This window comes from Oryzias latipes, chromosome 23 (genome assembly GCF_053564925.1).
Source record: "Oryzias latipes strain Hd-rR chromosome 23, Olatipes_Hd-rR_3.1".
Lineage (NCBI taxonomy): Eukaryota > Metazoa > Chordata > Actinopteri > Beloniformes > Adrianichthyidae > Oryzias > Oryzias latipes.
The window spans coordinates 26,176,199-26,198,798 of NC_136259.1; the positions used below are offsets into that span (position 1 = coordinate 26,176,199).

General features: G+C 47.7%; 1 protein-coding gene across 2 annotated transcripts; it reads left to right on the forward strand.

The window, feature by feature from the left end:
• Nucleotides 1–6,518: 6,518 nt before the first annotated feature.
• LOC101167693 (shaker-related potassium channel tsha2) lies at nt 6,519–19,452 on the forward strand. Of its 2 annotated transcripts, XM_078942065.1 has the most exons (3): nt 6,519–10,947; nt 14,839–14,893; nt 14,974–19,452. In XM_078942065.1, exon 1 carries the CDS (start codon nt 7,972–7,974, stop codon nt 9,388–9,390), a length of 1,419 nt encoding a protein of 472 aa, XP_078798191.1. In that variant the 5' UTR covers nt 6,519–7,971; the 3' UTR covers nt 9,391–10,947; nt 14,839–14,893; nt 14,974–19,452. The 2 variants fall into 2 exon arrangements, with proteins under 2 accessions (XP_078798191.1, XP_004087025.1); XM_004086977.5 differs by having other exon boundaries at nt 14,839–19,452.
• Nucleotides 19,453–22,600: the final 3,148 nt, after the last annotated feature.

Below are 22,600 nucleotides of genomic sequence, written 5' to 3' on the forward strand. Positions count from 1 at the left end.
GGGGGGCAGTGAGCTGCAGGAACCATTTGGTGCGTTAACCCCCCCCCATGCCACCCCTTCATGCTGAGTGTCAAGCAGTCTTTGCTATGACTCCACCATGGATTTGAACTCACTACCTTCCAGTCTCAGGGCAGACACTCTACCACACAGCCACTGAAACGCTGGCGGCGGCCCGGTTCACTGAGCTTCTGTGATCCGATGGAACCTCCTCAACCAGAGCCCAGAACCCGAGCAGAAGAACCAGTGACCTGTGAGGTCAGTGGAGATGCTGGATCCTCAAACGTCTGCACTCGTCTGACGGTGGAGGTGACCTTTCACCCGTACGCAACATCCAATCAGGCTCCTCTGACAGACGTGTCTTTTCTTCAGATGGTTCTGCAGATGTGGGAAGTCAGTTGCCGTGGTTACATGGGCAAAATATCTTGATTGGATCAATGGTCGGGTTAAAATTCACCCGTGTACAGAAAAAGGCCCAGAAAACCTTTTTCCCATTAGAACAAACGTTAACATGGTCTCACTTTCGTCAGAATGAATCATCTGGGCATGCTCAGTAGTGTTGATAATACCAGATAAAGGAAATGAGTCCCTCAGTAAACCAACCTAGCTGCCATATACATTTATGCAGCAGCTCTGTAATATACCAGATAATCTTCTAAACGTGCTTTTATCAATGTTATGAATATTATGAAGCCAGGGTCAGGAGAGGCTGACACGTGCTAACAACAACATTAGCCTTGTTTGATGAACACAAAATCCATGCAGGAAATGCTGCAATCTGCATCCTGGTGGCACGTTCATATGTGGGAATAACATCAGCCTTTATTTTGCGGGACACGACTGGAAACACAAATCCAGGTGATTGTTTGAACGGTTTCTAAGGTCTGAGCGACATTTCTGCTTTGAAGCTCACACGCCGCCCCAAAGCAGCTGTGTGAGCTGGCGGCCCGAGCTCTGCTCAGACACACGGTTCTCCTGAGTCCGGCAGACGCTAACCCAGAGCGGCCGGTCGGATCGCAGTCCAAAGTCTCACACACGTAACAAAACAACAAAACGCACACGTAACAAAGCCTCCTTCCTCCCCTCAAACACAAAGAGCCAGCGGGGCGGGGCGGGGCGGCGCTTCTCACCGGGCCTCCGCAGAGCAGCCGGTCGGTCCTGTTTGAGCTCCAAAGCTTCTCTGGAGCCAAACACCGTCTATGCATGACGTTAAACCAGAGCAGAAGTGACACATGATCAGAGTGAACCGTTTACATGAACAACAATCGGATCGACAATCGGCATAACCGCCTATCTCCATAGGAAAGAAATGTTGATCCGAACGAGTCTGATGGGGGCAGAGTATTCCGAACGGCGTGTTTACATGACGCATTTTTTCTTTTGCCCATGTAAGCGCAGCTATTGAAAGCTTTGACGTCACCATGTTGCTATGGAAACCTTTCAAACATGCCATCTCACTGCCAGACAGTAGAGAATATCATCTGATTCAAAACAAAACTGTTCAAGGTTGAGGCTGGTTTGTTTTACTAAAAACATTCACGGCGCCATATGTGTTGCTATGGCAACAGCAAAGTATTGCCAACTCCCATGAAGGCTGTGGTTTCATCACAGCAGGGCGCCTTTCACCCAGAAACTTGGACAATTATTACAGAACCGATGACCAAACTTTACTGTTTCTGATCCAAACCCCCGTCCATCTCCCAAACTCACTGAATCTTTTTTGGGGTCATGGGTTGCTGGAGCCTATCCCAACTACTGTTGAGCAGGCTGACCCTGGACGGATCACAGGACCACGCCTCCCCCCAAACCTGTTCCAGACGTTTGTTTAGTTTAACTGATGGTTTTTAACCCATAACAGATTTCAGGATCGTCCAGTGACACATGGAAAAGATCCTAAAGGATGCAGAAGGTTAAAGAGTCAGTGAATGCCTCGCTTCTAACCAAGTTTCTTTCTTTGGACTCGATGACCTACCACCGAAACATGACCCCGCCCCCTCTGAGATGGTCCTGAAGGCCCGTCTGGAACGAGCAGGAGTCTTAGAGCCAACCGAATCAGCTGTTTGGATTTAAAACAAGCAGAGATCATTCCAGAGCATCCAGGATCCAGGATCCAGGATCCTGGAGCAGGTCCCATCAGAGACAACTTGAAGTCAGGGCTTGACTGAAGCAGAAGATAAATCGCTCTTCCTGTTGTAAATTCAAATGTAAAAACAGGAAGAAGCCCCAAACCGATTCCTGCTGTAAAAGGAGCCTCCAACAAAACGCCCTCCATGGTGACAGGAAGCAGAGCTGCAGCTTCCTGTGGAAACAATGGCTCCGCAGCAGCTGTGTGGTGGAGGTGATGGATCTGAACACCTTCCTCCCAGCAGCCCGGAGCTGCTGACTCTGTTTGTGTGTCACCGCGCGGACACCGCTCAGAGGTCGACCAGGACGACGGCCGGGAGTGCAGAGAAGCTTTTTATAACTGCAGCAGGGCTGAAGGTGGCGTCCGGCGAGGAGCGTCCCCCCCCCCCCCCCCCCCCTGACTGATGAAGGACACTCACTGAGGGGCACTCTGGACCATCTTCCTGGTCTTCTGCAGAAGTCTCTGCTGGAACCCTCAGAGGACCGACCTTCTTTAGAACCCGACCGCTCTAAGCGGAACTCCAGCTGTAATAATCTGGGGTGTTCCTCAAGGATGTGTTTCAGCACCACTTCGGTTTCCTCAAGTATCCATCCTTCAATTCTTTTCTTAAAAATCTCCAACTTGTGTTTGATTCCTTTGCTAAAGATAAACCAACAACCACAGAAACTCCCCCAAACCCGTCTTTGCTCAGTCAGGATGATCGGATCAGGAAGTTCTGCTGAAAAGTGGAGAGAACGCCTGTCAGCTCACAGTCTTTGGTTCTGGTCTCCTCACTCTGGACTTGGAAGAGTTTTTGGCTTCAGATCTGCTCGTTCAGTTTTCTACAGTTCAGGATCTGTTTCAGGTTTGGGGTTTGTGGTTTCAGTCCTCCTTGTTTAGTTTATCAAGTTCCCTCTTGAATATTTTTTTAAACCAGCAAATAACACACGACAAAAACTAGCAGATAGAAAAGTTCAAATGAAGCAGATCAACCCTCATTTCAGGAGTGGCCATATCACTATACCTCCTCCACCATGCTCTAACACACAGCTGTCTTTAGGAACAGTTACCATCATTCTGATCCCCAAACCCTTTAAAATGCATGGAAACACACTGACGGTCTGACCTGCAGGTTGGGTGACGCGTTGGCTCCGCCCACTCTATTTATTGTGTCTTTTACTCTTATTGGACGTTGCAAATGTGATTTTGATCTGATGTCTTCATCATGAATGCGAGGTTGACCTTTCTGACCTTTGATGAAGAGGAAACCTTTATTGGAAACATTTTCCAATGTTCTGCAGAACAAACTTTTCATCTAATGATCTACTTTACCTTATTGTCTGGATAACTTTAACAATATTAAACGATTTCTGAACATGTCCTCTTCAGGCTTCCATACAAGAAAACCAGAAAACTGTTCAGTTTCTTTGAACGACACGACTTTGCTGCCAGAAAATGAGACGATGGGATTCATAAAAAGGAAAGATGGAACTTTTTCTCTGAAAAATGAAACCTAATCATAAAACATCAACCTTCTCAGCCTCCCGGGTTTCCTTCATCTGAGTGTTTCGCTCTCACTGCGCCTCAACAGAAACCTGCTGACTTTGCACAAAGCGTGGGATCATATTTCATGATGTCAAAAGCGGCACGCGTGTCAACCGCTGAGGCGCAGACAGAACAAAGGCAGCACATGGCATGCTGGGAAGCTGCAGTGTAATTTCATAAAGTACCCCAGGACGCCAGAGTCACAGACACCCCCCCCCCCCCCCCCCCCCCACGGGAGCAGAGGTCACCTTCAACCAACTGCAGGAGGAGCAAACATCAGCTCGCCGGTGTGATGCCGGCGCCCGAGGCTCCTGACTGTAACTGAGCCCCCCACCCCCCACCCTTCCATCCAAGCTTTTATTCTGAAATTCTAAAACTTCATGGAAGATCCCTGTAAGGAATGGAGCAAGCAGAACGGCTGTTAAGGTGAATGAAAATTCAGCCTCCACCCCAGAGGTCTTTAAAGGAACTGCAGATATTCTGATTGATTTGTTTCATTTTTAATGTTTCGGTTTCTGATTTATTAGAATGAATATTGAAGATCAGAAAGAACTTATCCACTCATCCATCATCCATCCATCATCCTTCCATCCATCCATCCATCCATCCATCCATCCATCTATCATCCATGCATCCATCCATCCAGCCAGCTTCAGCATCCAACATGCTGGAACCACCAGAGCTTTTTTCTGTCCCCAGTTGTTCCTAAACTCCAGCAGAAACAAGGACACCTTAAATCCCTGCTGTCAATCATCAACATTTGGTGATTTCCCAGCAGTCTTTGCTGCTGGAGTGGGGTTGCGTATCTTTTCTGTCTTCCTTTGATTCTGTCTCAGAGTCGTCCCACAGTTCTGCATTTGCAGGAAACTGGATCAAACATCAATGCCAGAAAGAAGCAGCTGCAGCCGAGAGAACAGCAGCCTGGAACTCCTCCCATCCAGCTTCTGTTGGTTCCCCCTGGACGGATCACAGGACCACGCCTCCTCCACACCTGTCCCACACCTTTGTTCTGTTTTGGAGAGATGTTTTTTTAGGATCAACATATCAGATATTCCATCGACCTTCTAAAAAGATGTGAGGAATGAAATGAGAAGAAAACAGCAGAACCGTGGTTCCTTTCTATCTGCTAGTTCTGCTGCAGACCTGCTGCCGGGTCAGCAGAATCCAAACTCTTCTAGAGGACCTCACCTCACCGACTTCAAGGACTTCAGGAAGAAGCCGCGACCATCAGTCCTCCACTGCTGTGCTTCCTAGTCTGAAAGCGGTGTGGAGTTTCCCGAACTCGCCTCATTCTGTCAAACACAAACTTTTCTTACCAAACGTCTGTTACCTTTAAAAATGTCCCAACAGGATGAGGATTGTCTGACGATGGAGCAGACGAACCGTCTGAAGGCAGGTGGTTTGGAGCCGGCCTGACGCGTGGACCTGCAGAGGCTGAGATGAAGCTCCTGGTCTCAGACCTGCAGGACTGAGTTCAAACTCCGGTCTGTGTGACGCGGTCCACATCCCAGCCAGAACCCTTGTTTTCCAAACTGCAGGCCTGACATGAACTGGCTCCGTGTTGGAGAAATCTGGGAACTTTTCCTCATCTGTGCCTTTGAAGTGACCCGGAACTGCGCGGTTCAGAACCCGGGATCATTAACATCCGTTATCATGACAAGCTGCCGGCGCTGGGAAAGTCCAGAGGCCAGAGGAGTGAGGTGCCCCATGTCCTCTCCCACAGCCCAGGAGCAACCTGAGGAGGAGGTGGTTGGGTCCAGCTTCCCCCCTCAAGTTCTGATGGTTGAATCAAAGAAAGCAAAGAACTTCCTGATCTCCAGTCTGACGTTCCTCCACATGTCCTTCTCTTCAGCCTCATTGCTGCTTCAAACTGACCTTCACATGATCCAAGACTTTTGCTTCTGCGTTTTCAAGCTTTTTCTTCCAGTTTCAATCAGAATTTTCTGCTACACCAAAAACCACCAACTCAAATGATGGCAGCAGAGCTGGTTTGCATCATGACACTCCTGCCGCCATGCCTCACAAGTGGCTACAGTTATGAAATGACTGCGGGTTTCTTTGTGTGCATAAAAATGTTTCTGTGAGTCTTGATCAGAACAGGTAACAGGTGAGAGTTTGAGAGAAAGGTGAGTCGTGGAGCAGAACACCATCAGAGGATCCATAATCAAACGGGAGGAATCTCTGTGCGTCGGGGAAGGACCTTTGACTTTAGGACACGCCTGATTCTGAAATAATCCTGGAAACTCCTCGTCTGCTGACAGAACCGAAGCTGGATCCCTAGAAATGGAACCGTCTCTGAACCCGGTGAAGAAGAACATCCCGCTTTGTTCCTCAGTGGAACCGGGTTCTGCTGTGAACCTCCAGACTACCGAAGGAATTCACTTCAAGGAGCCTCTGTAAAGCAGAACCGAGTGAGACTTTTGTTCTGTTCTTGTTTTAATGCTCAGATTCTCTTGGATTCTTTCTGAACAGATTCTATCAGTCCTTCAGGAAACAACGGAACGCAGTTTGGATGTTTTCTGTCTGAGTTCCTGCAAAACAATAAGAATATTAAACACATTTTATTTTGAAAGAAGGTGCTTTACATTCGGAAAAAAAACCCTCAAAGTGCTAAATTATAAAGCAGCAAAAACAACAATTTACAAATAAGAAGAACAAAAAAGTGCTAAAAAGGAAAGTCTTTCAGGCTTTTCTAATGGTGTTCAGGCTTTTGGGGCTCTGAGGGATTCTGGGAGGTTTTCCAGAGTCCAGGAGCAGCAGCCTGAGAGGCTCTGCCCCCCGTTGTGGTCAGCCTGGTCTTTGGTCTGTGAAGGCATAAGTGACGTTTGAGCGGAGGACTCGTGAAGTGGCGTGCGGGGAAAGGACCTCACTGAGGGAGGCGGGGCAGTTCATGGGTGGGTGAGGAGACAGAGTTCGTCATGAGTTCTGGAAGGGATGGGAGACGGGTGACTGCAGAACGGCAGTGACGTTTGCGTCTCCTCGTCCGGACCCAGGCCGTGCGGCTTTGGATGTGCTGACGCTTTTCCAGGCTCCAACAAGGAGAGCGTTGCAGCCGTGGAGTCTGGAGATGAAGGCGTGGCCGTTTTTCAGCTTCAGGCTGGGGGGGGTGAGGGGCGGAGCTTTGCAATATTTTTAAGATGGAGAAAAGACACTTTGGAGACTAGAGTCGATGATCACAGGTGAAGAGAGCAGAATGTCGTGACCGGAGCCCAGAATGCAGGACATCATTTCTGTTCTCACACTGTAGGAGTTAAGGAGTTTTTTTTACAATGATTGACGGTTTGATTTGCTTTTGTCTGTTTACGGCTAAACTTTTTTAGACCCCCCCCCCCCACACACACACACACACACCCCAGAGGAATCCCGAGACACCTGCATTCCGTAGAGACACCCCTGGACTTCCATCAGACTCAGACCCGCAGATCCAGAACCCGAAGGCCTCCATTTGCTGATGATGTGGTTCTGTTCTCCTGAGGGTCTGTCCCTCAGACAGAAGCTGCTTGTCCTCCTTCCTTCCCGCCGCAGCTCCCTGGAGTCCCTCCATGGGAAAAGGAACTTTCCTGCGGCTCTGGGAGAAATCCGGTTATTTCGGGAAAACGCGTCACAGCTTTGAGCTGCAGCCCAGAAACTCGCGCTTCTTTCGCTGCTGCCTCTTTACTTGTTGCGCGCGCGGCGGCGCTGACCTCGCGCTGGCTTGAAGGTGTTTTGTGCGCGGAGGAAGGCGCCTGCGGTTCAGGTCACGCACGACCTGCTAGGCGGGATTCAGAGGCGGCATCGTTTCATCTCCGCGGACGCAGGAGCAGACTAAACCCGTAGGGATCCACTGAGGATTTCTGCGTGAAACTGAAAGTGGCGTGCGTGGACTGACTCGATTTTGCACGACGACTCTGCTTTTCTGCGTGAACAGCAGCTGGGTGATAACCTTGAACCCGCGCCAATAGACAACAGGTTCATTACGCGCGCACGTCCCACCCATGCGCGTTCCTGATTAGCTGGATGGGATCAATTTGGAGCATATGTGTGTGAATGGGTGTTTTTGTCCCCTTCCCTCAGTGAGAGAGCGCGCACACGCGCGGGCGAAGCCTGCTTAAAATGCAGCGGATGTGAGCGCCAGAGTCCAGACGGCACGGCAGCGCGCGGACGCCAAAGGTGAGCGCGGAGAGGAGGGGAGGGGGGCACGAGCGTGCCAGCGGTACCGGCCCACCCGCAGACGTGACGCTGCCACGAGCCAAAAGAGAAGGACACGCGCTCAGCTGCTTTCCAAAGACGCGCGGAGGAGTTGAGGGGGGAGCGCCGAGCCCGCGCGCCCTTGTCTGGGGGGGAAAATGACAGTGGTGCCCGCGGAGAACCTGGATGAGACTGTGGCTCTGGCCGCGCTGTCAGCCCAGGATGTGTTCGAACCGGAACCGGCCCAGAACCAGGACTGCTGCGAGCGCGTGGTCATCAACATCTCCGGGCTGCGCTTCGAGACGCAGCTGAAGACGCTCGCGCAGTTCCCCGCCACCTTGCTGGGGGACCCGCGCAAGAGGATGCGCTTCTTCGACCCGCTGAGGAACGAGTACTTCTTCGATCGGAACCGACCCAGCTTTGACGCCATCGTCTACTACTACCAGTCCGGCGGGCGGCTGCGCAGACCCGTCAACGTGCCGGTGGACATCTTCATGGAGGAGATCAAATTCTACGAGCTGGGGGAGGAGGTGATCGAGAATTTCAAGGAGGACGAGGGCTTCATCAAGGAGGAGGAGCGCCCGCTGCCCGAGCACGAGTTCCAGCGGCAGGTCTGGCTGCTTTTCGAGTACCCGGAGAGCTCCGGAGCCGCGCGCGGCATCGCCATCGTGTCCGTGCTCGTCATCCTCATCTCCATCGTGATCTTCTGCCTGGAGACTTTACCGGAGTTCAGGGAAGACGCCAGAGACTTGGAGGCGCAGCCCTACGTGAACGGAACCGCCAGCGCAGACCGGGCGAACCCCTTCACGGACCCGTTCTTCATCGTGGAGACGCTCTGCATCATCTGGTTCTCCTTCGAGCTGCTGGTCCGGTTCCTGGCGTGTCCCAGCAAACCCGCCTTCTTCAAGAACATCATGAACACCATCGACATCGTGGCCATCATGCCCTACTTCATCACGCTGGGGCTGGAGCTGGCGGAGCACCAGGGCAACGGCCAGCAGGCCATGTCTCTGGCCATCCTGAGGGTCATCCGCCTGGTCCGGGTCTTCCGGATCTTCAAGCTGTCCCGCCACTCCAAGGGGCTGCAGATCCTGGGGAAGACGCTGCAGGCCAGCATGCGCGAGCTGGGGCTGCTCATCTTCTTCCTCTTCATCGGAGTCATCCTCTTCTCCAGCGCCGTGTACTTCGCGGAGACCGACGACCCTCACTCGGGCTTCTCCAGCATCCCCGACGCCTTCTGGTGGGCCGTGGTCTCCATGACGACGGTGGGCTACGGAGACATGTGTCCGGTCACCATCGGGGGGAAGATCGTGGGCTCGCTGTGCGCCATCGCGGGGGTTCTGACCATCGCGCTGCCGGTTCCGGTCATCGTGTCCAACTTCAACTACTTCTACCACCGCGAGACCGAGCACGAAGAGCAGTTCCAGTACACGCACGTGACCTGCGGCCAGCAGCATCCGGCCTTCGGAGACCTGAAGGGGAGCGACAGCAGAGCGTCGCTGTCCCGGTCCGAGGACGCAGACTCCATCAAGTACACCAACTGCAGCCCGCACAAAGGCGCGCTCACCGACGTCTGATCGCCTTTACGCACGAGCTGCGCGCACAGTTCCCGCCTTCATGGATAAGGTGAAACCGGACCCGCGTGGAACTGCTGCTCGTGGAGATCCAGACTTTGAAACATTTAGCTTATGGAGCACTTTACTGTCTTTCATGCTCGGTTCATCCGCGCACGTGCCCCCCGGCATCAGGTTTTTAAGGGTACGTGCGCTCCAGACTTCACGGGACCAAATCCCTCTCACCTTACGGGGATGCACGTGGCTGCGCGTGCACACCTGTTGTTCCTGGATGCAGCAGAGCGGGGGTCAGATCCAGAAATACCCCCTCTGAGGGCAGATTTTATTTTCATCTCCACTGTGCAATCAGCCTGTGAGGCAGAGCGCGGGGCGAAGCGCTGCACGGAGCTCATCCCCGGACCAGCAGCGCCACCGTGTGGCCGTCAGGACACGCTGCGTGTCTTCAGCAGTTTCTATAGCAACCTTCCAGACGATTCTCAACCGTCTGCCGCAGAAATGAAGGACGCGGCGGGAACACAGAAGCCGCGAACCTCCATGTTGTGGAAGCGTCCATGTTGCATCTGCAGCTCCTGGAAAACGATTCTAATCCGACAGATTAGGTCCTCCAGATGCTCCTGGTTCCCAGCCTCAAATCCAGGAGAACAGAATCAAAAGAGAAGAAGCGGCTGCAGGTTAAAATCATAAAGGATGCGCACAAACAGATATTTGAGGAAAAAATGAGCTAAAACTGCAAGAATAAAACTGTGGTTTTGTGCTCCAGGCTACGGCAACACAAAAGAGACAAACAAGAGTCTTATTTTTTACATTTTAATTATTTTTATTTTGTACAAACAACAAATGAGTTAAAGCAAGAAAAAAGTAAACAGATTAAATAAATAATGCAATCACACTGTGCTGTAATGTATGGAAAAAACAACAATATATGTATTTTTTTAAATAGTACGTTTTTATTTTGGTATTAAGAAGATATTTTGAAATCCAAACAAAAAAGTCATCCTGTTATTTATTATGGGAATCCATAAGAGACAAAAACTTTTAGCATTAAAATGATGACCTCATTTTATTTTGAAAATGTTTTTAAGGCAGTTTGTCTTTAAATTTTACGTTTTAGAATTACAGTAATTATAAAAAATAAACAGCCTTTAAAATGTCATTAGGTATTGTAGAAAATGATTAGAAGACTGTAAGCAAGAACATTTCTGTCATCAGTTCATCTCCACGTACCTGAAGATTATAGACTCCAATCAGAAGTTTGGATTAAGCTCCGCCCCCTACAGAGGTTAAAACCTGACATGCAAACTCATCTAAAATCAACTTCAGCTTTTAAATCGGCCTCTGAGCTGGATGACAGATGTTTCCGGAAGTTACTCACCTCCAACACCCTGAAGCTCCTCCTCCTCACCTGGATGATTCCTGCAGGAAGTTACAAAAGTTGTTCAGACTGATGGATTGTGGGTAAATGTTTGGACCACGGAGGGGAACCTGCGGACTCCTGCTGGTGGATCTTCTGAGCGACGCAAAGATGAACCAGAACTCGGGACGGGTTCTGATGACACTCAGGTGAGTGAGTCTGCTCTTCATCTGTGTCTGTGTCTCAGTTCAGCCACTAGAGGGCAGCAGAACTAAGTCAAAGTTGGTGTTCAGGCTTCAAACGTCAGTAGAAATAAATCAGTCCCAAACATTTTTCTACAAGTGACCTTTTGTAAAAGAGGGCGCGGGGCTCTGTCACATGATAGAACCGGGTCAGAGCAGAACGCCCCGCCCTCCTCACACTTGTCTTTGTTGTAATAAGCAGAAATGATGTTTCCTGCTGGTCTCAGGGTTCAGTTTTCCAACCTAGAGTTCTCCCTTTCTGATTGTCCCTGAATGCAGCAGGAGCTTCTCCCAAACTACTGTTGGTGCTTTCATGGTTTTTCTCAACACAAACAACAAAAAGATCAGATCGTCAAAAACCAACAGGGTTCTGGACCTGAGGAACATCCACCGTATGAGAGAGGAACCAGAACATAAGACTCACCCAAAACAATCTGACCATAAAAACAGACCTTCAGGGTTCTGGAGCTACAGAACCTCGTGTCATACCGTGGGGGGCCTGCAGGGGGCAGCAGCTTTGCAGCGGTCACCACATCCATGAGGTCAGAGAGGATTAGAACCACAGGTTCGGATGACAAACTCTGGTTCTATTCAGTCCGGCTCGTTCAGGTTCTCCATTGGTTGGTTCCTCTACGGTCCACAACCAGAACCCCAAAGTAACCCGCTCCATTTCAGACAGGTCCGTTGTAGAATCTTGAGGCTGTTGGGGGGGTGACACAGTGGTTCTGTTCTGCAGACTCTGGACCAGTTCTGTTGTAACATGAAGTGGGCGGAGTCTGCCACAGCTTTTCAGAGAGACCCGTCCGGATGTGGGACAGATTTCCTCTGAAGCTCATCAGCCCCCCCCCCCCCCCCCCCCCCCCCCCCCCCCGTGTGGTGCTGGTTGGACACATGCAGGCAGGTACACAGGTTTCCCCTGGGAGGGGGCTCGTGGTTCCGTGCACGGGGAGCGCACTCTGACAGTCTGTGTTAGTGGTCCCCCCGCGCAGCAGCAAGCCCCCCTCCACAGACAAACAGAGTAAAGGAGGATGAAGATTTAGATGAAATGAAAACCTGTTCACACCAGAGATCATTGTTTACACATAAACAACAATCTATTCATCTCCATAAAAACCAAAAGAATCCAAAGTTTGCTCTGGTCTGGACTCTCATCTCGGCCTCTTCCTGTTTGACCCGAGGTCAGGCTCCGAGCGGCCTGCAGCGGCGAGCGATGCCTTCTGCGTCCGCACGCCGTCCGTCTCCATAAAGGCGTCTGCCCCAGACGTGCGCCGCACTCGCCGAGATCGCTGTTATTTACAGACGCTTGATGAATCACAAAGCCTTCAGCTGTCACCAGCAGCAGCTGCTTGGCCCCACACCGTTACCATGGCAACAGATGCATCACCTCACAGCGGAGACTCCCTGGCCGCTGACCCGACCGGCACCGCCTGCTGTGGGGAACTGCCCCAAACCGTCAGACGGGACCTTTGCCGGACCTCAGATGCAGGAGTGAAGCTCCAGAGATGAGAAAAAATCCCAGAACCTCCTGTTTGTTTCCATGACAACCGCAGATTCTGCAGCAACGAAAGGCTGAAGAGTCTTCTCTGGTTGTGATGTGCAGCTCCCTCCGTCGTTCCTTCATGGTTTCACACTAGAGGGGGAAGAGTCAGGTGGAAGCAACATTTCCAGGTTTCATCTGAAATCAAGGAGAACACAGAAGGTTCTGGACCAGAGTCCAGAACCGCTTCTGGACTCTGGTCCAGAACCTTCAGCTTCACTGCTTCCATGAGGGAAAGAAGCAGCTGAAGGTCTTCAGCATTTCTGCCTCATCCACCCTGAAGCCTCCAGGAAAGCGGAGCTTCGTCTCCGACTCTTCTGTTTGACAGGACAAAAATGGACCGAAACACGAGACCAGAGTTCCAACAGAACCTCATTTTAACAGTGACACACGGTGGTGGAGGGAGCATAATCAGGGCGTTTTTGCTGCATCAGGACTCTGGAGTCGTACATGTTTTGGTTTGAAAGCGTCCTCTTCTGTCAGACCAGAGATCTGAGCTGAAAGCAGCAGGAGTCTAGCTTTGTTTCTTCATGTAACCACAAGGGGGCGCCGCCTTAATTTAGAGTTGTGTTAGGAAGGTCACGTGACGGCAAACCCTCCTGCTGCTGCTCCTCTGCTGCTGTTGGAGGAGAACAGAAACAGGTAGTGGCCCTCTGTCCAGGCTCTTCTTCCTCAGCACGTGACTGAAGAGGAGGAGGAGGAGGACAGCGCTGCTGTTAGTCATGACAGGATCAGACAAAACACGTTTCCAGAGAAAACAGGATGAAGCAGGAAGACGTTGGACCCAAAGATGCTGCCGACAGCAGAAGAGAGGATTCACAAACTAAAGGAAAGGCAGAAACTATTTCTACAGACTAAACTAGCAGAGGCTGAAAACCTGAAAACCAGCAAATGATAAAAAGGGGAATTAGCTAAAGAGATGAAATAAACCAGAAAACATCAGAATAATAAACACAAATGCTAAAACTGCTTTGCTAGCAGCAAAATTAGTGGATTAAATCTGCAGAAACGCTGAGCTCTTTAAAGCTCCACGTTTTTAACGGATTTAAAGTTTTTCTGTCAACATAAAGCAGCTTAAAGTTATAAAAACCCAAAGAAGAAGCCAGAGTTTCCTGCAGCAGCTGAATGTGTCACACATTCAAAACAACATGGAACGATGACAAAAACTAAAAGAAAAGAGTTCAAAACAGTCCAAACGTGAGCAAATAGATATTAATAATTCTTCTTAAAAACCTACATGTTGTTTTTGATGATGGACAACATTTAGAAAGAAAATCAAGATTAAATCTACATTTCTTAGTTTTTAGTTCAAACCTCTGTGAATCAGCAGCAGACAAAAATGTAGTTTGGAAAATAAATGTATTTGTGACATAGAAAACACGCTGGGCGGAGCCACAGCCTTCCTGCTCCGCCCCTTTCTGATCACCCACTGTCAGACCAACAGATCCATGAACGTCTTTGTTCTCCTGGTCTGAGCTGGAATCTGGATCAGAACCGGACGGATGGATAGATGTGATGTTGCTGCTGTTTATGTTGCACCGCTAATGTTAGAGAGGGGAATGAGGCGCTGTAAGCTAGCAGGAGAGAATGTAAACAGATAAATGATGGGAAATGAGGGCAGGCTCACACCATGCTAAGAGTCCTGCCCACAATCTAACCCTTGTTCTATCCTAGACACTTTAACATTGGGAGGTGGGTCATCTAGACCCACTAGACAGTGCTCTGAACCTTTTTTCTTCAATGATTTGTGATCTTCACTGGTGTCCATGGATTACATGAAATCTTTCCACCTTTATCCACCTTTGTCATGGTAGGGAGAACACCTCAATGGAAGGGGGGGGTCATAGGATAGCACAAGGGTTAAAGGTGAATTTCTGATGAGCTCCTGCCGCTCTGCAGAAACTATGTCCCAGAAAACAACACAGGTTTTTAAATTTGGTTAAAAACAGCATCATCATGACTGACAGAGCTCTGGGAACAAATAGATCAGAGGGACTTTAAGGTGTAGTGTGAAGGCGGCCAGCAGGGGCAGTATGGGACAGCAGACGTTTACTCCAGTTTGTCTTTGGATGAACTAAACACCAACAAACGGAAGTTTGATCCCTTTCTTTGCAGATTGACATGAAAGGATCCTGGATTCACTGATCCAGGCGTCACTCAAAAGGAAGCCTTTGGTTGGTTTCATGCTCTCCAAGCAACATTTAACCTTAAAGTCCAGCATGTACCCGCTGAGATGCTCTCTGGTCCCACAGAAACCGGACCGGACCAGCAGGAAGTGAACTTTGTGGGCTTTCTGAGCCGATTCTCTTTTGTTTTCACAGGTGAAGAACATTCAGCACCAGGAGAACCCAGAAACACGGAGCAAAACCTGGAAAGGTGACAGACGACCGATCCTCAATGAAGATTTTAGGGAAACGTGGAACCGTGAGTCTCTGACCTTTGACCTCTGACTGAAGTGGCAGAGAAACCGTCTGGAAACCACCAATGGAAGCGTTTCCGCCTCGCAATCCGTCAAAGATGACGCGGACGGCGTCTGTGGTTTTTCTGCATGCTGGGGAGGCGGAGCCTGTGAAGAGGAGACTCAGGAACAGCAGCTCATCCGTGTGTGAAACTCCTTCTGAAATCTCTATTTTTATCATCTTTTCTATGAAAAAGTTCCTTCTTTTGTAGATTTTTCTGATTGTTTGGATTTCTTTGTCCTGAAAACAGAGCAGCTCTGAGACGAATGTTGAAGCGCGGGACACCGAGGCGGGGGCTCACATGCATCCTTTTTTACATCTGAATGTTTCTGATCAGGATGCTGTAGATCTGTCGTATCAGTTCCATCTACCTCAGTTTTGGCTCTTTCAAACAAAAGCTTTAAAGCCTGAAAGTTCGCTGCATCCCTGCAGGACCATGCTGGACCATGCTGGACCATGCAGGACCATGCTGGACCATGCTGGACCATGCAGGACCATGCTGGACCATGCTGGACCATGCTGGACCATGCTGGACCATGCAGGACCATGCTGGACCATGCAGGACCATGCTGGACCATGCTGGACCATGCTGGACCATGCTGGACCATGCAGGACCATGCTGGACCATGCAGGACCATGCTGGACCATGCTGGACCATGCTGGACCATGCTGGACCATGCTGGACCATGCAGGACCATGCTGGACCATGCTGGACCATGCAGGACCATGCTGGACCATGCTGGACCATGCTGGACCATGCTGGACCATGCTGGACCATGCAAGACCATGCTGGAACATGCTGGACCATGCTGGACCATGCTGGACCATGCTGGACCATGCTGGACCATGCTGGACCATGCAGGACCATGCTGGACCATGCAGGACCATGCTGGACCATGCTGGACCATGCTGGACCATGCTGGACCATGCAGGACCACAGCTCCAGCAGCATCACATCTGCAAACGCTGAAACGCTGCATTTGTCCTCAGACTAAAAGGTCTTTTCATTTTTTGCACATTCACTGTCCTGACTAGAAAGTTCATCAAAGGTGATTTAGGAGCAGCGTCCTGCTGCTCGGAGGTCTTTTAGCCAAACATTTATGATAAAAAATGAACTAAAGTTTAACTTTTGCAGAAATGTGTCCTGAGATGAACTGCAGGTGGCGCCACAGCAGGATTTTCATGAATCCTACAAAGGGGTCTTAGAGAAAACCCCTGAGTCTAAGAGGTCCTTCGGTCACACATCAGTTCATCCATCTGGTTCTCCTGCTCATAAACCAAACCAGCTCAGATGAGTCCAAATGATTCTTTGATAAGAAACCAGCAGAGAAGTTCAAAAACAGACAAATGCCAGGATGGAAAACTTCCACTTTCCTCCTGATGCAGTGACGTTTGATGCATCAGGATGAAAACAAACGAAACATGCAGTGAAGTGAAGAAGAACGGCCGCCATCTCAAGTGTTTGGGAGGTTTTTGGACTTTTCCTAAAGTGAATCCATCCTAAATTCGTTTGGTGCTGACAAACTGGAGGGTTCTTCTGACGCGTCAAAGTTCTGATCATTGGTAGACGAGCCAGAACCAAATGGAGGACACTTCCTGCTCCCTGACTCACCTGTACGTCTAAAGTCACCTGATTATTGGTGAGAGCTGCAGGTTGTCAAGGAGACGGCGTGATGGTTCCGCTGCACACGCCGCTGAAGGCGGCGTCCGGACCGTCAGCTGCTTCCGCTCTGCAGCCAGAGGGCTCCGGTTTGACTGATGAGCTGTGACTGATGATTAATGCGCAGAAACAGCCGCCGCGCTCACAGTCCTGCATGTTGGGCGCCGGTGCTGCTGAGGCTCAACGGTTCCTGTCTGCAGGAACGTGGAAGCTAATCGCTCCTTTCTAGCTGATCTTCAGATTTTCTCCATCCATCGTTCTCCGAACCCGCTGGATCTCTTTCAGGGTCATGAGTCTGCAGATTAAATCTTTTGATAATTTAGGGTTTCTCATGACGGACACATCAGAAGGGTCTTCCTCAGCCTCATCTTCATCGCAGATCAGCTTCAGTCAGCTAGAAGGGATTCAACCGAATGGATAAAATATGCGACAAAGTCCGCAGAATCCGCAGTGACTGGATGTAAAATAAACAGATCTTCAGCTAAGAGTTTAAATACAAATCATTTCTGGAGGAAAAACGTTTCAAAAACCTTTGATTGGATGATTCACAGCTGAGAGGCAAAGAAGAAAGAATCAAGAAAAGTGCTGAGGTCGTCTCTATTATTCTGTTTTATCTCAGCGACATGAACTGCCTCCATATCTAACTGTCAGATGATGAAACATCCTCCTCATGAAATAGGACGCTAAAATACGTTTCTATAACTAATCCAGTTTTATTTTTCTCACAAGACAGTCGAGGTGGAAATTCTCCAGAATCCGAATTGATAAACTCCATCAGTTCTCCATCCATCCATCGTCAGAACCAACCTTCGGTTCTAAAAGAAATCCATTCCAGAGGAACATCAGCAGTTCAGTCAGAGCCAGATCAGAAACCAGGACTCAGCTCAGTGTTTGGGAAAGGATGAAGAAAATCCAGTTGAATTATTCATCTACAAGCAATAAGTCAAATGAAAATCATCCTCAGCAAAGATGATGTTTCTGTTATCTGTGCATTAACCCTCATGGTGCCTTAATGACCTCATCGTTTTGGTTCCTGTCAGTCATTTCAATAATCAAAGGGATGGAAGATATTTGCATGGTATGAATACATACTAATGGATGGGAGAACATAAAGTCATGTAATTATGTACTCATGTAATGAATGTATAGTTAGTCTTCCGGATAAGAAAAAGAGGAATAAAGTGTTGAATATTATAGAACCCCAATGAGGACAAGACTGCTGATGATTTTATCATCAAACTATTTGATTTATTTTGGAATATTTTTTGCCTTGTAAAAACAATAACAACTTATTTTTATAGTGAGAATAACGCATAATTGTTGAATTAATCTCAGAAATGTGATGAGGACAGTAAATATGAGGTTCTAAGGATGTAAAGCTTGCAGCTATTTGCCCTCATGGACGGTTTATGTTTATTTATTTGTATATTTATTTTGCAATCTTTTTGTTTGAAAACTTGAGAGCAGCACTTTGTTCATTTCTGTTGTCTTGAACGTTTCCTGCACTGTTATGTGTACTGAAGTAAGTGTGTGTGTGTGTGTGTGTGTGTGTGTGTTCCTGGTCTTGTGAGGACCTGAATGTGGCAGCTCACCACGGAAGTGGGGACACGGATGTCATGAGGACATTTTCAGCTATAAATGTTTGATCTTAGGATCTGCTTTGAGCATTTGTTCTCAGATAATCTTAGAGAATGCAATAAGTAAATAATGAAACCCTTTGCAACAAACCAGAGACAGACATGTTTGCACCGACACATTTCTGAACACTTGTGGGCATCGTAATAGCCAACAAACAACTTTTAAAAAATTAATAGTTAAGATCTTTTTGGGTTTTTTTTTAGACTATAGGGGGATTTTTGAGCATAGAGATAAAAAACAAATCCTTGTCAATAAAAACCTGGACAGAACTCAGTTATGTGTCAGCAAATAAACGTAACATAAGTTCATTGGAAACATTCAATTCAAATTTTAATGGCATTTACAGTCCAATATTTTACAGGGCGTTTTACTTTGTTTTTAATTATGGGTATAAATTAATCATCTCTAAAGCTGTTATATTACAGACTTTTACATAAATTGTTGTTTTGCTTTTCTTTAGAATAAAAAAATATTTTAACCCTGGAGAACCCGGAAACGATTTTCTTCTGAGCTTTAAAGTTCATTTGACTATTTTTTGTTTGTTTCTTTGTTCATTTTTGGGTCTTAAAAAACAAATTGCCAAATATAACCCAGTGGGTTCTCCAGGTCTACAAAGTTCTGAAAAGTTTTTTTTTTTTTTTTAAAGACCTCTTTAACCCCAGAAATAGAATAAGAAAGGGTGGGATGATCATGAAAATTCAAATATTAGTTACACTTTACATGATTTAAATGATGAAAAAATGAAAGCTTAAACACTTTTGGATTTAAATACAAAGAAACTGTTTCCAAAAAGTTAAAAACGTTTTACTCCTGATTATTACCTGAGCTGTTCATCCTGTTGTTTCCTGCTTCTGTCCAGACAAACATTTCTGTCTGAAAAGCCTCTGTTTTTGAGTGAAAATGAACTATTTTTGTTCAGTTGAGTGTCCGTGTGTCTCTGTGTGACCAAAATGAGGTTAAATTGATGAAAAACTACAAGCTGTTTCTATTAAATGTTAGATCTATTTACCGAATATGCATATCAGAATTGTTCTGATTAATAATAATAATAGTTCAACAACATTTAATGTGGCCTTTTTATGTTCTGCAATGTTGTAAATGATTGATGAAATGTGATTATCAAAGTAAACAAGGCTTTATGTTTTTACTAAGTATGTTAAATAAACGACTGAACTGTGGCTCCACGCGTCTGGAATGTTTCTGCACTTTGAGGAGACGCCATTCCTTCACATGGAAAATCAAGTTCTTTGAAAAACGTGTTAAATTTACAAACGTTTGAGCCGAGATGAATTCAAACTCCTGACTCATCTGTGAAAACCTTCTGCTGAAGGATTTTAGTGGTTTCTTTGGAAAGGGACACATTAAAACATTTGATGACTGATGCGAACAACTCCCCACACGTTCCACATCATGAATCATCTTCACTGATATTCTACAGACATTGCATGTTGCTACAAAATCTTAAAGCATGGAGAAAGAGGCCATATTTTCTGTTTCTGCACTTTATTTCAAACTGTCAGGTGATCTGGACGTGAACTGCGACCTTCGTGTGCAAAAAATGGTATGTTTTTTTTAACTGAAAAATGGTCATCCAATAACTTATAGTCTACAAAAAGAAGTTCTTTCTGACTTCTTGGTTCTTCTGTTAGTCTTTTCTTTGTTTCCTTTTCGCATTCCTTTTGATGTTCTGTTTTTCGTGTGATGAAGGCGCGCCCTGTTTCTCCGATGTATGTTTTGTTGCACGTGTGACATGGTATTTCATAAAGACATTGCATTTCTTATTTTGTTCAATCTTGTCTTTTGGACAAGAGCAAGATGACAACAGGCATCTCAAGAAAACATGAAATCATCAATAACGGACCACTGCAAACAAGAAAACCACATCATGGACTGGGAAAAGGCCAAAGTCCTCCGCACTGAAGACAACAGACGCCGCAGATGGATCCTGGAGGCGGTGGAGATCCGAAAGCGAGCCCACATTTCCATGAACCAGGATGAGGGGGCCTTCCAGCTCTCTCTCACCTTGAGCAACATCCTCTAGCAGCAAACGGACATCAAGGGGCGGAGTCGCCTGTCAAAGTTTGACAGGTCACTCAGTCACAATCATCTGTTTTTATAAACGTCACACACCACCACCTGATGACGACTCTGACCAAGACGGAAGACGTCCGTCTAAACATGTCAGGTATGTGAAAAACACAACCCGTCCCGATAACGGAAGAACCAAGAAGTCCGTTAATAATACAGACACTATGAACTTTATTGAACTAAGAAGTTCTTTCTCCTAAATGATAGAACGTTTGCTGCAACGGTTGTTTAGTTTGAAATCCTTCAGTTCTGGTCTGTTCTATTGATTGTTCTTCAGGACAGTTTGGACAGTTTGTTGTTTTTGGATTTCACTGAATTAAATTCTAACCACTGTGAATCTTTTCTCATGTTCTAATACTTCCTGCTCTGTTCTGTAGTGCATTGAATCAACCTTATCAATAACCTGATGATCTTGAGCCAAAAAAATGATCAACATGTGATCAATGATACTATTGTTGATGGTAACAACTGTTTTCTTGAAAACGTTTGTCTTCTCCGTGTCCCACTTTGACCTTTAGGTCTGCTCCTATGTCTCAGAGGGTTCTGCCGTTTCATTTTTCCGTCACTTCATTGGTTCCTGTGTAGAACAGAACCTCCAAACCAAACAAGATCAAAAGGAAAGCAGTGAGTCCTGGTTCCAGCGTTCTCACAGAGCTGCTCTGTTCCTCTGAGGGTTGCGGTGAGGATCTCGTCTTCCAGCCGTTTGACTCCGTTCTTCAGAGTCCAGCAGAGATCTGCTCTTCAGGTTCTCCTCATTCACAAATGATGAATCAGATCTGTTTCATAGCAGCATCTCCTTGTGAAGTGGACCACTGCGCGGCGGGATTTGGCTCGACCACTAGATGAGCACACATGCTGGGAATTTTTTTGTGAAACCATTTTCGTTTCCCATGAATTCTGGAGCAGCTCAGAGGAAATCTGGAGTCGACCTCCAGAAACTTGGCGGCTGCGTTCTGCAGCTCTGTGTGACCATCTCATCGGGTTCTTGAAAGGGTTCCCCGGTGAGATCATATCTGGTTCCTACGTGTTCTTTCCGACCCAAACGGCCTGACGGTTCAGTTCATCTATCTGGTTTCTTTGGAACTTCACCTTCTCCTCAGACCTTCTTCCACTGACGTCTGCAGGTTCTGACGGGTCAGGGAACATGGATTTGGACCTTTACAGAGCTGCGACTGAAGCAAATCTTGATCAGGATCATTGCAATCATTTGTTCGCAACATCTGTCAGCTCTTGGTCTGAGAGGAGCAGAATGTAAGTTGGAGAGAACCTGTTCCCAGAAACCCAGCATCTGACTTTTGGTGGTCTGGCTGGAGTCCGGCTGTTCCTGAGGATGTGGAGCTCCAACCAGCACACAGACGGATCATCTCATGTTTCACCAGAGTATGAAGGAGCTCGTTTCTCCTCAGCTGCTTCCTTTTGTTTGTCCTGTAACTCTGTCTGCAGATGCCCTGAAGTGATTCCTGTGTAAAACAATCCCATCATGCTTCAGTGGCATAACTTATCAGGGGAGGGGGAATGACTGATGCTGCAGAGATGTTTTCGTCCTGAACGTCAGCTCTGATCTCATCGCTGAATTAATGATGAGGAGGAGGAGCTTCACCCCTGAGCAGAGAGGAACCAGGTCTTCTGCAGGATCCAGAGTCCGGCACCGCTGTGACCCACAAGTTTCTCTCCTGCAGCACGCTTGTCGGTGCTCTGCAGAGACTTTCATGCAGCTCAGAACAGGAAAAGGGTCGAGCACTTCCGCTCAGTTAGAGCTGCAGCAGAGTTTGATGATACAAGAATCTGGAGACTCTTAAAAACCCAGACAGAAAACACTCTCTGTCCTCAGGAGGCACTGACCCGAGCAAACACATCCATCAGGCCAACTTTGTCTGAACTGAACTCTGATTTGGACCAAACAAGAGAACTCTGGTCCTCCTTACCAGGACCAGGATCCAAAAACTTTATGTTTTAGGTTTTTTGTTAAACTGTTCTTTAATTAATCTAAACGTGTAGCACCTGAAAGAACCGGATTGAGTGGAACCACAGCAGAAGGATGATTACTGATGCAGAACCTGAAAAAAGCTAAACTAGGGTGAAGAGTTCAGCAAGGTCGGCCCCCCCGTAGGACACTGGCGGCTGTTAGACCACTAATCTTCACACTCTGGGCTTTGTGAAGTCCACAAAGTTCTCTGATCTCAAATGGGATAAGCCAGTAATCCAGCAACATTCCTGTCCATTTGAAGATGGACCGTG